The sequence below is a fragment of the Malus sylvestris genome, chromosome 12 (genome assembly GCF_916048215.2).
Source record: "Malus sylvestris chromosome 12, drMalSylv7.2, whole genome shotgun sequence".
In the NCBI taxonomy this organism is placed as follows: domain Eukaryota; kingdom Viridiplantae; phylum Streptophyta; class Magnoliopsida; order Rosales; family Rosaceae; genus Malus; species Malus sylvestris.
The window spans coordinates 31,159,050-31,174,278 of record NC_062271.1 but is presented as its reverse complement, the minus strand read 5'-3'; the positions used below and the strand labels follow the sequence as shown (position 1 = coordinate 31,174,278).

Genomic DNA, 15,229 nt, shown 5'->3' with positions numbered 1-15,229 from the left:
TTGATCGAGCGATAAGATGAATATTCTTTGGTGAAAACCAAAGAAAGTTCGTAAAAATTCCGGATGGATTGTGGTGGCAGGGTGTAGAACCAATCTTGCGTCTCGCCTTGTAGAGTGGTGGCGAATATCTTGCACATGAGATCATCGTTGTTTCGATAAAGGATCATTGCGGTTCGGTAGCGCTTTAAGTGTCTCTCCGGGTCTTCATCCCCTTTGAAAGATGTGAAATGTGGCATGCTGAACTCGCGTGGAGGCTCTGCCTGCTCGATCTCGTCCGTGAAGGGTGACCTGCTTATGTTGGTCATGTTCCGTCGTAGTGCCTCGTCGGTGACCTCGTTGCGTTGGAAATCATGCAATCGCTTGGTCAATATTCTCTCTACTTCTTCCTGAATTTTCCTTTGTTGGGGGTAGCGGAGCTCTCGGCTGCCCCCAGCCATGACTTGCTGGTCTAGGCTGCTCTTCCATGTGTTTCGCTCGTCTATGTTGCGGATGTTGTGCATGTGGTGCATTCCTAGCAGGCGAGCGAGTTCTTCGCAGGCTGCTGGTTGAACTTGAGCGGGATAGAGTGACTGTTTCTCTCCGTCCGTCGTGCTGCCTACTCTGATGTGAGGTGGAGGATGCTCCTTGTGGGCTTAGTCGCGAATGGACACTTTGCCTGGAAGGTTGCTCATGTTGACTATCGAAGTATGACCCCAACCGTGAATGTATGCTCATCCGTGGCCCTAGTTGAGAGTGCATGCTCCTCCGTGCGCTAAGACGGGAATGTACACTGCCCAAATGTTCGGCTCGTGGCTGGTCGAGTGGCTGCTTACCGGGATGCTGCTGGAAAGGTCTGTCTGCACTTATCCTACTTCAGGATACCTCGTCCGGGGCACGTTGGATCCCGATGCGTTGCAAAAGTTGATTCACCAAGGTTGTCTGTTGTGCAAGGGTGCTCGTCAACTCTATGACTTGTCGAGACAAGCGTTGTTCTCCATTTGGATTGGAAGAGCTTGGAAGGAATGCGCCTCCTTGGGCAGTGGAATGGTGGTAGACTCCGAGCGCGAGATTTGAGTTGGGAAATGTCAAATTCACGAAAAAAATATGGTGAGAATGCCCCCGGCTCGATGGTAGGTCCGGATGGTTGAGATAGTCTTAGGCCGACTTGGGCTGCTTGGAAAGCCATGAGAGCAGGCTGGGCCTTGAGAGTGGGCTGCTCGACTGGAACTGGCTGGGCCACGGGAGTGGGCTGCTTGACTGGAGTTGGCTGGACCACGAGAACGGGCTGCTCGTCGGGAACAGGCTGGGTCACGAGAACAGGCTGCTTAGGAGGAGCAGGTTGGGCCACGAGAGTGGGCTGCTCGACGGAAACAGGCTAGGCCACGGGAGTGGGCTACTCGACGGAAGTAGGCTGGACCACGGGAGCAGGCTGGGTCACGAGAGCAGGCTGCTTGGCAGGAGCAGGCTGGGCCGCGAGAGCAGGTTGCTTGGCGGAAGCAGGCTGGGCCACGGGAGTGAGCTGCTCGTCGGGAGCAGGCTGGGTCATGAGAGCAGGCTGCTTGGCAGGAGCAGGCTAGGCCGCAAAAGCGGGTTGCTTGGCGGGAGTAGGCTGGGCCGCGAGAGCAGGTTGCTTGGCGGGAGCAGGCTACTTAGAATGTGATGCAAGCGAATGCGAGGCTTGGGCCCGGGCCCGTGCAAACTTGGATGGCACGACTTAGGCCGTGGCCTTGGTGTCGTGAGCCTTGGATGGCACGGCTCGAGCCGTGGTGAAGGCACCATGGACCTCGCCACGGGTGGCTACCGAGGTAGCCACCGTGGTGGTTCCCATGGTGGAAACTCGTGGTGGTGGTGCTACTCCACTTATTGTTGCATTTAGCCTCACGGATCTCCGCAATCCCATTTCTTGAACATTAGAATTTTCACTCGTGGAATTTTCTAAATTTCTAGCCATTATATTGTGCTTGTATGTTTTATCAAAGAACCTTTGCAAGTAAAAAATTCTAATAATAAGAACGTATGAAAAATATTCAAATGGACTAGAAAATAAAGAAAAAACCTTTTTGTGCGAGAGTCTTCTACGAGTATGGATTTCAACTCTCAATGAAAGCACCAATTTGTGGATGCAAATTTTCTCCTCCTCGATCTTGGACGATTTTGCACCTACAAAACAACTAGCACCTTAGGTTAAGGCCAAAAGCCTCACGCGCCCACGATGAATGGGGGGGGCTTTGGCCGAAGAACCTCCGATGCCAAAGTTAGAATTTAGAGAGAAAGAATGTTTAGAGAATTTTGGGATTTTTGCCAAAGTGTTGGAATTGGCTTTTTGGTGAGAAATGAGAGTATTTATAGGGATAGGAGGTGGCTAGGGTTTTTTGGGTTTGATTTAGGTTTAATTAGCCAATTTATTTGGCTATTAAACATAAAATGAATGTTTTGGTGGTTTTTTGTATAATTGGCTAATCAATGTCACACAAAAAGGAAAATTATGGTGAAAAAAAAAAAGGAAATGGCCGGCTCCCTTTGGAGAAGGGATAACCGGCCTTTAGGGTGATTTTTGGGCTTAATTTGGTGATGTAATTAGCCTTTAATATATTGATTATATTAATTGGTTGAGGATGTTATGGAATGTTTGAAATAATGGCTAATTGAATAAGGAAAAAATGAGGTAAAAACAAATATGGAATGAAATAGGTGTTGAATTGTTACCCATTTTGGGTACTCCTGACTTGGTTAATGGATGATTCTCCACTGCTTGCGTGTAGGAAACCCGGTATGCCTCGAGGGTATTTTTGTCCTCTTTTGTCCAAAAGTCCACATGTCGCCTAGTGAATATTTTTGGCTCCACAAAAGTCTCTTCCCATGATAGCAATGCTGGAGTGGGATGGACTTTGCGGCCAAAAAAAAAATTAAATAAATAATAATAATAATAATAATATACTCTTAAAAAAAATAAAAAAAATAAAAAAAAAGTTAGATATTTAGAATGGATATGCACATTTTATACACCTGAATTCAAATTTTATCCACAGTTTATATTAGTTTAATCTTGTAACTAATCGATTGTATTAAAAAAATTCAAACGTATTCTATTTTTATGGATTCATTATCATAGTGATTTCGACGTGAAAACAGAGTGTCGGATTTTGACTATTTGACGCCCTCCTCTTTTTTTTTAAGTGGACTTGGATCGGGCAATCGACCTCACTTAATGAAATAAGGTTTTGTTATTTGTATTCTATTTTTATTGTCGAGTTTGTAGTAAGTTCGTCATACATTTTTTGAACTAGAACTTAACTCTCTCTTGTTCGTTAAGGGAAGACTGAAATGGAACAAATACAGCACAAGTACATCACCGTACAAGGCCTAAAGCTCTAAGTTGCCGACATCGGAACCCATTAGTTGAGGGAGAGTTAGCCCTCTGAAATACGAGTTTAGGACACATTATATGTTGCAAACTTGTAACTTCTTCCTCTTTTCGTTATAATCGTTCAAATTATAATATATTTGTCTTACATCATGATTAATACACACCATATTATTGAAGGATGTTTTCTTATCTGTATTTTTAGAGTATCAAAACAGCCTTGCAAAAACACTGTTAACATGCACCTTGCTAAAATTTCTTCGCAGTTGGGTCTGGCTAGTGGATCACATCACTCGTGATAGCCATGCACATAAAGAGTAACACACGCAGATCCCAAACAACCTTATGCTCGACCCACCCTAATGTAGGTGGTAGTGCTCTGTTGTGCGGCGGTTGAGGAAAAATTTCAGTAGGGTAACTGCCCCCATGTTGGCCCTACATTGCCCACAAATCCCCCTTATATGTGGAGTTCTTCGGTCTGGATGCCCATGTCAAGTGGCTGTCCGGCCAAAGACCCAACGGGTGCACAATGAACAGTGAGTGGGGCCAAAATAAAAGAAGGTGGGCCCGGGTGAGATGTTTTTGTCTTGGACGGAGCTTCTTATTGGATGGTCACACAAGTCTGATCTCATGGCGGGTGACCTACATGCCGGACCCAAAAATTTCTCATTTGGTTGGGCCACGAGTTGATACCGTTGGTAGCGTAGCCCAACGGGTGCACAATGAATAGTGAGTGGGGCCAAAATACAAGAAGGTGGGCCCGGGTGAGATGTTTTTGTCTTGGACGGAGCTTCTTATTGGATGGTTGCACAAGTCTGATCTCATGGCGGGTGACCTACATGACGGACCCAAAAATTTCTCATTTGGTTGGGCCACGAGTTAATACCGTTGGTAGCATAGCCCAACCCAAGTTTCGAGTTCACATTTATGTCCCGGCCCAACACCGAAAACCTCAGCAAGTTACAACGTGCGACAAGATTCCTTGTCCTATCCAAAACACATGTCCGAAATCTAACCGGAATCCTTTGTCCATGATATTGACATCTTTCCAATTTGGTCACTTTCTCCATGCAAATCTCCAAACTTTCTGCAAAAACAATTCCTCCATGTGAGCTGAAAAATCACCTCAACAAATCCTCCACCAATGACAACAGTTGCCGCCAAGCTGTTGCCTCAGAGCCTCCACGTCAACACCCACCCGAATCCCTCCTCCCACCAAACCAGTGCCGGGAGCTGCAGGGTTTGCATTTCATCACACGGCGGAAACCGCCGTAGAAACCCGCCAAAGGCGGCTGCTTCCGCCGAAGCAAATCCGAACCATTTGCAGAACCATGACATCAAAGAAGCCCATTTGTTGAAACCCTCTTCCCGCCAAACGAGTGCCTTGAGTTGCAGGGTTTGCATTTCGTCCAACGGAAACCGCCGCAGAAAACCACCAAAGGCGGCGGCTTCCGCCGAAGCAAGAGCGACCCAGTTGCAGAACAATGATGCCGAAGAAACCCATTTGATGAAAGTTCTCAACAGGTCCTGCAAAGCAGGCCAGTACAATGAAGCACTCTACTTTCTTGAGCTAATGGTTAACAAGGGGTACAGGCCTGATGTGATTCTCTGCACAAAGCTGATCAAAGGGTTCTTCAATTCGACGAACGTCGAAAAGGCAGTTCGGGTTATGCAGATTTTGGAGAAGTATGGTGAGCCTGATTTGTTTTCGTACAATGCGTTGATCAGCGGGTTCTGTAAGGCGAATCGGATTGATTCAGCAAACAAGGTACTTGATAGGATGAGGAGTCGGGGATTTTCACCTGATGTTGTTACTTACAATATCATGATTGGGAGTCTTTGTGGCAGGGGGAAGCTAGGATTAGCTTTGAAGGTTTTGGATCAGTTGGTGAAGGATGATTGCAGGCCGACTGTGATTACTTACATGATTTTGATCGAAGCAATGATTCTTGAAGGCGGAATTGATGAAGCCGTGAAGCTTTTGGATGACATGTTGTCTAGAGGGCTTAAACCTGACATGAATACTTACAACGCAGTTGTTAGGGGAATGTGTAGAGAAGGGATGCTGGATAGGGCGTTCGACTTAGTTAGGGGTTAGATTCGAAGGGTTGTTCGCCTAATGTAGTCTCGTACAACATTTTGTTACGAGCGCTTTTGAATAGGGGTAAATGGGAGGAAGGGGAGAAGCTAGTGAGCAATATGTGTTCGAGAGGTTGTGAACCGAATGTGGTGACTTACAGCATTTTGATTAGCACGCTATGTCGCGATGGGAAAGTTGAGGATGCTGTGAATGTGTTGAAGATCCTGAAGGACAAGGGATTGACGCCGGATGCGTATAGTTATGATCCGCTGGTTTCTGCATTCTGCAAAGAGGGGAAATTGGATTTGGCGATAGAGTTTTTGGATTACATGATATCGGATGGCTGCTTGCCGGATATTGTGAACTACAATACAATCTTGGCTGCTTTGTGTAAGAGTGGAAAAGCTGATCAGGCTTTGGAAATCTTTGAGAACCTCGGTGAAGTGGGATGTCCTCCGAATGTGAGCTCATACAACACGATGTTCAGCGCACTGTGGAATTGCGGAGACAGAGTGAGAGCGCTTCAAATGGTGTCGGAGATGGTAAGCAAAGGAATTGACCCCGATGAGATTACTTACAATTCGCTTATATCGTGTTTGTGCAGAGACAGGATGGTGAATGAGGCTATAGGGTTGTTGGTAGACATGGAAAGTGGTGCCCTTCAGCCAACAGTTATCAGTTACAACATTGTTCTTCTCGGGCTGTGCAAAACGCGTAGGATTGTCGATGCCATTGAAGTGCTTGCGGCAATGGTTGAAAAGGGGTGCCGGCCTAATGAAACTACCTACACTTTGTTGATTGAAGGAATTGGATTCGCAGGATGGCGAGCTGAAGCGATGGAGCTTGCCAACTCTGTTTTTAGTTGAAGGGCGATTTCCGAAGATTCGTTCGGGCGTTTGAATAGAACCTTTCCCATTCTTGATGTTTACAAAGAGCTTACTCTATCTGAGATTAAGAACTAGCTTTTGCTTTGTAGCTACAAAGAGGGATTAGAGTATCGACAAATTCGTGTTTTTCGTTAACGTAGAGAAAGGCAGACATTAAGCAGCAGAACTTCCGGCAAGAAAAAGAAAGAGAAGATATCAAGAACTAAATGGAAATGGCTTATTTGAAGATGAATTTCTTTTGTGTATAATATATCGTTTGTATCAAGAAAAAAAAGCGGGAAAGATTTCTGGCAAAACGTTCCATCTTACCAAAGTGTAGATTCTATACAACTTCAACTAAATTAAACAGGGATGAGCACGGTTTGGTTTAGCCTGCTTCGTTAATATAATTAGTTTTTTACGGCGAGAGAAAGAACCAAAAGAGGAAGAGAGAAAGTGGTGAACATAAAACGAGTAGAGGAAAGAGACATTATCCATTCAACCATTGTGACATGTTAACTCACTTGGAATATGAAAGTAAGGACATGAAATTGAATCAAGAAGCGTTTAGTTAACACGATTCTTGATTTTCAAATACTGAATAACAAATTTAAGTTGAACTCAACACATAAAGAATCCAACCACTTGTATTAGGCATTTGTTGTACTGAACCATGTTCCAAACACACTGAATCACGTTTCAATATACTTGATCGAACCTGTTTCATTACTCAACCAAAAGAAGTTAAAAATAGTGCATTTAAAATGATCCTCCACTAATCCTTGTATTACACACGAAAAAAATGCACGTCACATATTATCATTTGTTCAAATAATAACCATTAAGCTTCACCATATCTCTACATAGAATTAACACCAGGAGCCGAGTTGGATTTGAGGAATAAAAAGAACACTTACTTCTTCACTGCCCCAATTTCCATATTCACCGCGTCGCCCACTAGTCTCTAGCTCACTTGTGCAATATACTCTTCTTCGAAGGCTTTGCTTTCTTGTGAGTGTGGTTCTGCCACAAATGAAATAAAGCAGGAACACTTGGTAAGTACAGATTACCTTTTGGAAAGCCGTAAATTTGAAACTACGGTAAACAAGTGGAAATGGTACCTTTTGTCTTTCTAGGGCGTCATAGTCTATCCTCTCCCTCCAGTTACTTTTGCGTAGTTTGATTGGCCGATTTCCCACATACTTACCTGGAATTATTGCAGATTAATTATATACAACCATTATCATACAAGTAAAAACATATCAACAACCTCTATGATTCTTAGTACTATCAACGAAAAGTAGAATCACCATACGAGTAAATATTTTACTCACCATTCATTTCCTTTAGTGCTCCGGCCAGGTCAGATGGGTTGGCAAAGCTAACAAATCCAAAGCCCTTGGTTTTTCCAGTCCTCTTATCTCTGACAACCTAGAGATGGTGATAAAGCAGACAGATATAAGTTTTAAGATTTCAATCACGGTCAAAATTCACAAATTCTATGAGAAGTGGATGAATCAAAACGTAGTGAAAAACAGCAAAATCCACAAAAGGTTATAAGAATGCGGGCACAGTCAAAATAAGGAAAACAATTGGATTCTGAGACAATTATGGCTCACTCTTACCAACCAAGTATCACACAAAAATGAGAACATCAAGCAAAGCATCTACATACTGAAGGAAAAAACAAAGTACCCTGTACAGTTTTTTACAGTGTTCGAGCTAGGATCCCCATTGCCAAATACCACACTCCAATCACCCCCACACACGTTACACCACCACAGCGGCAATGAAATGTAGGGGTTAAACAGTTTCCAACTCAAGTCGTTAATTCTTTTTATGGTCATAGGTTGAAGGAAAATTTCAAAGTTCTCACACAGATTTCATTGACCAACAAAAATTATTGTAGAGTACCATCTTTCCAAGCCCCAAAAGCAGGGCTGCACACCGACCCCTAAGGTTCATAATAATATCAAAATATTGAACCAGCTTGGAAGCTCAATCGGTTCACTAACCTGACTCCAAATTCGTTCATATCAACCCAACAAGCAATAATTCAAGGTCGCCCGTGAGTCAGGTCAAATTCAACCAACTCAACCTCCAAATGTTGATTCCAGCTGTCCAAACTAACTTTGAGATCTCAAAATTAGACAGCAAGTTCTTGAAAAATCACATAAGTTGATGTAGGTTGTCAGTAGGCATCTTAAAGTCAAATGTTGTTAGAAGTAAAATGAAAAAATGCATCATGACAACTTTGACCATTCCAATATGCAACTTGTAGCTACTTGTACGGTTACACATCCAACCAAAATATAAACAGCAGATGAGACCTACTTTAGAATGAATAAAACAAAGTGCTTTGAGCTCTTCATATAAAAATCTGAAGATAAAATTTAAGAAGTTCACACCAAGCAAACAATTTATAATAATAAAAGAACTTAAGGAAAAACAAAGGAGATGAGGCAGACACTTACTCTTGCCATGTTAAAGGATGGAAATCATGAAAATGCTTTTGAAAGAACATCATCATTCACCTCATTACCAAGATCGCCACAAAAAAGTCAATAATCATCTGCAAAAGCCAAAACCCAACAGAATTGTAAGGCATAAGTATGCATTCAATTGAAGACCAATTAAAAAGACCAATTAAAATGATTTTATAAGACCAATTAAAAAGACCAAAAGGCCCAACAGAAACCACATACAAAACAAAGGTCCCAAAACAAAAGGAGACACTCAGACACCCATTCAACAAAAGAGCAGTTCGGCCAGAAGGCCCCATAATACTTTTGGACTTATTTAGAAATGTTTTTTTAGAAAACAATAATGTTTAAGCGTTGTTAATTTTAGAGGCACGTCTAAATTTTTAATAAAAATACAAGTGTTTTTGCAATCTAAAAACGCTTTCAAACGGTAAATATATTTAGAAGCTTTTTGGTTTCGTGGAGTTGTTTTTAGCTATTTTGAAGCACTCCCAAATATGCTTGTGGTTGTGTAGAAACACTTTGTTACTAGTCTTATGATCTAGTGATATTTCCTTCCACCTTGTAAGAGGACAACTCAAACATAGATGGGAGTCTGATACCTAGATAGCTTATTGTGTGACTCAACGTAAATGTGAGTCTCATACCTAGTTTGCCTTGTAAGAGGATGACTCAAACATAAATGGTGTCAATAACATCTAATTGGGTCCCCGTATGTATAACCACTAAATGAATATTTCAAATTCATCGCCATGTGTTAATCACGATATGTAATAAATGTGAGATACTCGTTTTATGCAACTAAGTGCTTGAATAAACTCATTGGAGTGGTCAACTTTTATTTTATGGTCAACTAATCACCAATGAATGAATAATAGTACTAGATCTATGTGTCGTAAACAGAAAGAAACCATTTTTCTTATGAACAATGTCTTTTGTCTTACTTTGAGGGGCATAAGGTCATGGGGTTGGAATTTTGTTTTTCATGTATGTGGAATACAAGCCCTTGTATTACGCGTCATCATAATATTAAGTAATTATTAAATACATTTTTAATGTTTTTATTCGTATTGTGATCAGTGACGGAGTTAGGATTTTATGGATACAGAGACCTCTCACATGCTAGGTAATTTAAACTCAAAACATGATAGATTGAGTAATTTGCAAAAAAATTGAAAGACCACAAATTCAACCGAGAGAATTAAAAACATTATACAAACCCAGAAACCTAAATATGATGTTAGGAGTAAACAAGAAATTTTTTAAGTATAACTTAAAGCTAAAGAAAAATTGAGAACATAAGCAGGAGAAGTGAAGATTGCATCGCAATAAGAGGAATCGAGAGAAAAATGAGGCTTCGTCTGGAACGGAGAAGAGTTTGGAGTGAGTATACACTTAAATTATAAGAGTGTTAGACTGATATGCAGCATCAATATCTATTAAAGTATCCAAAAAATAAAGACAGGATGAGTCAGAAGCCGTTTTAATCCTTTAATGAATCCGCCTATATTATAACATATTATGTGTCGTCTTATGTTTCAGGTACATGAGAAAATCTTTCCATGAGATTGTTATTGGTATTCAAAGACATTTTCCTATCAAAAACCATAAAACTTCTTACAAGTTAAAATACAAAGCCCCTTGCACTCGTGAGTTCTTCGTGGACTGTATCAAACGTGGAAGAAGGCCAAGTTGAATAAAATATTTGTCTTGTTTTAAATATTTACTCCAGTATTAGTTATAGTCAGGTGAGGTAACAATATTAGTTAAACCAAGAGTTGGATACAAGTCAGCTCAGAAAGAAAAAAATAGCCTCCAGGAAAGCTACTTGACCCCTTCTCCACAATCAACCCTTATAGGGCATTGTTTATCCACTTCAGACAGAAAGATTCATGCACCTTAAAGTGGGGTAATAGGGTTGGTGAACAAGAATGGAGACATTTTAAAAGTAGAGGAAAAAAGTTGTGGTTACATAAGATGAACCACAGCAAGGAAAGATATTGAAAGGGGTGGGGATAACAACTTCGAAACTACACCCTTTCACAAGCAATGACAAAAAGTGAATATTACCTTGTTACAAATCCAGTGCTGTTAGCATCAATCTTTCTGAAAAGAGATGTGGAGAAGAATGAGGGCAGCTTGCAGATATCCTTAGCAACTGATTTAAATTCTGATACACAAAGGAGACAGTTAAAAGCTAATTCTAGTTGTACAACACAAACTCATATCTTAAGTATATCTCACCATGAATCTGCAGTTCGTCTGAGTTGCCAGAGAAAAACTGTTTGATTCTAAATAAGCATTGATCTTTTAGTTCATTTGGAGGAGGGCGACCATTTAGAAAGTAAAACTGCAAGTGGTACAAAATCCAAGTTAGAAACAATAACCTACCTTTCCCTCTAATTAAAGAAAACCATTACAGCTAGATAGTTCAAATGACAAATACAACGCATAACAAAAGAAATAAAAAATAATGCCAACTTATTGCCGAAAATGATTAGGATTTGTCAAACCTGAGGTATCACTTCTTTAACTGGTTCACTAACTACTTTCAGGGGAAAACCTAAATGAGAAGGACCAATCCTCTGTTTCATAATGCGAGGGGATCCAGATGAACTTCTAGGTGACAGTGGTGGTGCACTGCCTGCTGGAAACATAGAAGGCAAAGTACTGCCTGCAGTGGCATGTGGACTAGAAGAATTTCCCTGAACATTCAGGGGCCTACCTGCCTTTGCTTCAGTTAGAAGTTGTGTCACCTACAACCATAAAGTCGGGAAAATGAAAATACCGTCATGCATCAGAAAAGATGAAACAATATGTAGTATGTAAATCATAGGTATCCTAATTAAAAAAAATATAAACTTTAGCATTTCCAACAACTAATTACAAATTTGTAACTACTTTAAGGCATTAGGTAATTTCGAACATTGCTAACAATTTACAATTTTCATCCCTTTATCCATACTGAAATGTGCCCTTTAATGCTTTATTAATCTCAATGTCATCGTTTCCGAACAAATTCAATACCATGGGCAGAAAAATCAATATATACTAAAATCAACTCAGCATCATTATTTCTTAGCTCTCATGCTGTTTTCACAGGCTAGAACAAACACATATACAAATCCATGCAAATTATGTGTATCTCAAAACATACACACATGAAAAAACACAGAAATTTTTAATTCAACAGCAAAAAACCAAGCTCACCAAAATTCAATAACCAAAAAATGCACCCATAAATCCTTCGAAACCCAAGAAGATGCACAACCAAAACAATGCGAAAACACCAAAAATTTCAAATTTTGAAGACAAAAAATTTGGGTTTTCAAGTACCAGGCGATTAGTATCGGGAAGCGAAAGCCACTGCTCGAATAGCGACTCGACGTAGCTCGGATTCGATTTGAGGGCCAAAGGGGACACCTCATTGAGCTGCAACAGCTCGGCGTCAAACGACGCCGCATCCACCACGATTTCCATAGTCATCGAGAAGCATATACAGATCACGGAACCCTAGATTTGGAAATTCGAATCCCCCCAAAGCGCTTTCCTTTCTATTATAATATTCGTTTCAAATCAATGCCTTTTTGCCCGATTGGAAAAAAAAAAGGTGAGATTTGAAGTGGAAGAAATCTCAGATCCTTGAGGAATTGGAGTGTTTGGCGAGAGAGAAAACGGGAGAGAAAGTGAGGGAAAATGAGAGAAAATCCTTCGGCGATTGATGCTCAGAGGAGGGGGAGAGAGAGAGAGAGAGAGAGAGAATAGCCATAGCAGCTCCAAAATCTTATACAAGAGAAGAAAAGTCGAAGAAGGTGGATACGTGTTAGTGTGACATTGGCCCGAAACTGGATCATCTACGGCCAGCATCATTAGTTTTTCCTGCAACTTATTGCAACAACGAATAAAAAACTTCCACGTAGTTCTTTTTTTAATTAATTTACCATTTTGTTTCAACATCGTATAAAGGTGTCATTCTCCCTCGGGTTTTCCCTTTCCCTCGGATTTTCTCGGGAAACAAACAGAAAATATGGAAGGAGAGGAGTTGCGTCGTTCCGAAGCAGACACGGTCGATCTTCTGAATCAATTCAAACGTATCTTGGAATCCGATCCCCAAATGTAAGTAATTCGTACTTGTATGTTAGTAGATAATCAGTGATTGCAGGTTTAGCTTCTCTGTTTTCAGTAAAGACGCAGACCTTGTGTTCGATGAAATGCCCCATAGAGTTTTGTATATATAGGTTTTATTTGTGCTTGGTTGGTGTACCTTCACAAAGTGTAATTTCCGTGTCGAAAAGTACAGATATTTGATCCCGCATGAGTTGATCCATGCATATGTAAAAGTAACAGCTTGATTTTACTTGGATTTCATATTTTTTGGAAAATGTCCATTCAGTGTTAGTTCAAATTCAAAACGTTGATTCAGTGTTAGTTTATTACTGTTACTGAGTCTGGGATTTCGATAACGGTCCAAGTATGCCTTATTCTTATGCTGAAAGTTTTTGAATTGTGTGTGTGTGTGTGTAATTGTGGGTGCATTATGATTTTGTGTAGAGGTGCTCTTTTTTTTCTTTTTTTTTAATTTTGGAAGGGTTCTCAGTTGTGTTTTTGGAATATGTAGTAATGCCATTGTCTTAAACATTGTTCTTTCCTCTTGATTGAACCCAGAGATGAAGTGGGATTTCTTCACCCGTCCCAGTTTTCCAAGCTGAATAAAGAGGCAGGCCATTCCTCACCCTCATCTGATGACAGTACTGTGCTGCGCTCAGTTGATGGCAACTCAGTTTTCTGAAATAGGGATCATAAGTTGGGGATTTCAACACAAGTTCGTTTTCCGTTATATGAGGCTGCTAAGCATGCGTTTATGGCAGGAAGTAGACAATCAGATGTATCTGGGGATGAGAAGTCTTTGTATGTGTCATTATCTTTGGATAATAGTTTTGAAAGTGACGTCATGAAGCATAGCAGGGCACTTTTGTTGCTAAGTAGTGATTTCGGCACTGCATGGCATTCCAGGTTTTCCCCCTTTTCATTTTCGGTTCAGTAGTACTTTTTCCTCTCTCTTATACTTGTTATAACATAATTGTTTTAAAATAGTAGCAGATATGCATGTGAAGCAACGGTCCTTAGTAGTGTCATGTTCTTTGGTTTCTTGATATGGAGATTCATCTATCTTCCTCTAGAGTTTTTGATGTGCAATTATTTACTATAATTATATATCAATAATTTTGGATCTTCTTGATCTTGTCTGCTTTTCAATTTATGTCATGACGCCTACTTGATCTAGTGTATGTGACGCAAGAAGCTCGTTTTGTCACAGAAGCATAAGCTCTCAGCATTTTTGGATAAACAACATGTGTGGTTAATTGTTTTGCCATCTTTGTTGTCATTTTTATTCTTTCTATGCATGTTTTTGGTTGCAATTTAAAAACTGATGGTAAAAACTTTTGTCTTTGTATATTCTTGGTTAAATTAATCGAGTACGTCCGTAATTTGGAATAGTTCTTTTCTAAATTGGCAAGATTTTTTTCAGTCGAGGAGATTGTTGGATACTTCTGCTAATTGGATCAACGGAAGCGATAGCCAGTGATTGGTGGTATCTTTTGGCAGGATTACAAGGACTTTGTTGTGGATGGGATTCAAACAGAACCTTTCAACTTGATTAACGAGCAGAGGGAAGAAGGTTATTTTAATGCAGATGGAAAGTATATTACATATGCCATTAAAAATGAAGTCAAGGTAAACATGTTTATCATTTTTGGCAATAAGCATGATTATAATTCTTGGGTAGTTAATGCTAGAGTGTTTATCGTACAATTAGGTTCTTGGAGGTTACTGATGATTTGCTATGCGTGTAGAGCATAAAATATTTTTTATACTGAAGCTTTCATCTCTCTGATTAAATTCAGTTGAATTAAGTAATTCAGTCGATTACTTAATTCAGTAAAAGAGATAACCAAAGAACAACGTGGAGGTGGAGTCAAATACAAAATCATAGAATCAGAAACTAAGGTAATCTTTATGCATTTCGTTTGATTTGTTTGAATAGGATGATTTATAACTGTTTCAGTATTATGTTTCTTCGTATGCAGATTACCATATGTATTCGAGCGCACAGCTGATGTAAGTTCTCTCTTTATGCCTCTATCTCTCTGTGCATCGATCTGTTTTCTGTCAATTTTATTCTTCTGTATGCATTATGTTTATCCTAATCTTTTATTTATGAGTGTGTGTTGCTCGGTCTCCAATGATTATTTATATTTTCCGAGGGTATAATGGGAGGAAAAATCCATTCAACCTCCACCAAAATGTAGGGAATCCAATTAAGATGCTTAAGTGATTTTTTCAGCATGATAAATGTTTAAGGTTAAGCTTTGAAATTTGCAGATTTATAAACTATGAGTAGAGTTTCCGGGCAATATAGTCATTTCTTAATGGGCAATGAATAATTAAGGTTTGA

At 40.3% G+C, this 15,229-nt stretch overlaps 2 protein-coding genes, 1 long non-coding RNA gene and 2 pseudogenes across 13 annotated transcripts in view; 4 read left to right on the top strand and 1 right to left on the bottom strand.

The window, feature by feature from the left end:
- LOC126592562 (disease resistance protein RPV1-like) overlaps window positions 1-15,229 on the top strand; it is a 33,985-nt gene that overhangs the window by 11,809 nt on the left and 6,947 nt on the right. The gene's annotated exons all lie outside the window — the stretch shown is intronic.
- LOC126592588 (uncharacterized) lies at window positions 2,967-3,480 on the top strand. Its single transcript, XR_007612714.1, has 2 exons — window positions 2,967-3,197; window positions 3,298-3,480. It is a non-coding gene; the product is annotated as an uncharacterized LOC126592588 (long non-coding RNA).
- LOC126592570 (pentatricopeptide repeat-containing protein At3g04760, chloroplastic-like) lies at window positions 4,385-6,680 on the top strand (annotated as a pseudogene).
- The window catches only part of LOC126592579 (uncharacterized), a 31,629-nt gene continuing 23,381 nt past the window's right edge, over window positions 6,982-15,229 (bottom strand). For 3 of the 10 annotated variants that reach the window (XR_007612710.1, XR_007612711.1, XR_007612707.1), the window contains 2 exons: window positions 7,624-7,720; window positions 7,412-7,496 (listed from right to left, as the gene is read on the bottom strand). Coding sequence is in view for 2 of the 10 variants with exons in the window: in XM_050258333.1 (XP_050114290.1) it covers window positions 7,259-7,312; window positions 7,411-7,496; window positions 7,624-7,720 (237 nt within the window). In the remaining 8 variants the exon portion in view is untranslated. The other 7 variants (XR_007612702.1, XR_007612704.1, XR_007612705.1 and 4 more) reach the window with 7 other exon arrangements.
- Window positions 12,754-14,621, top strand: LOC126592583 (uncharacterized; annotated as a pseudogene).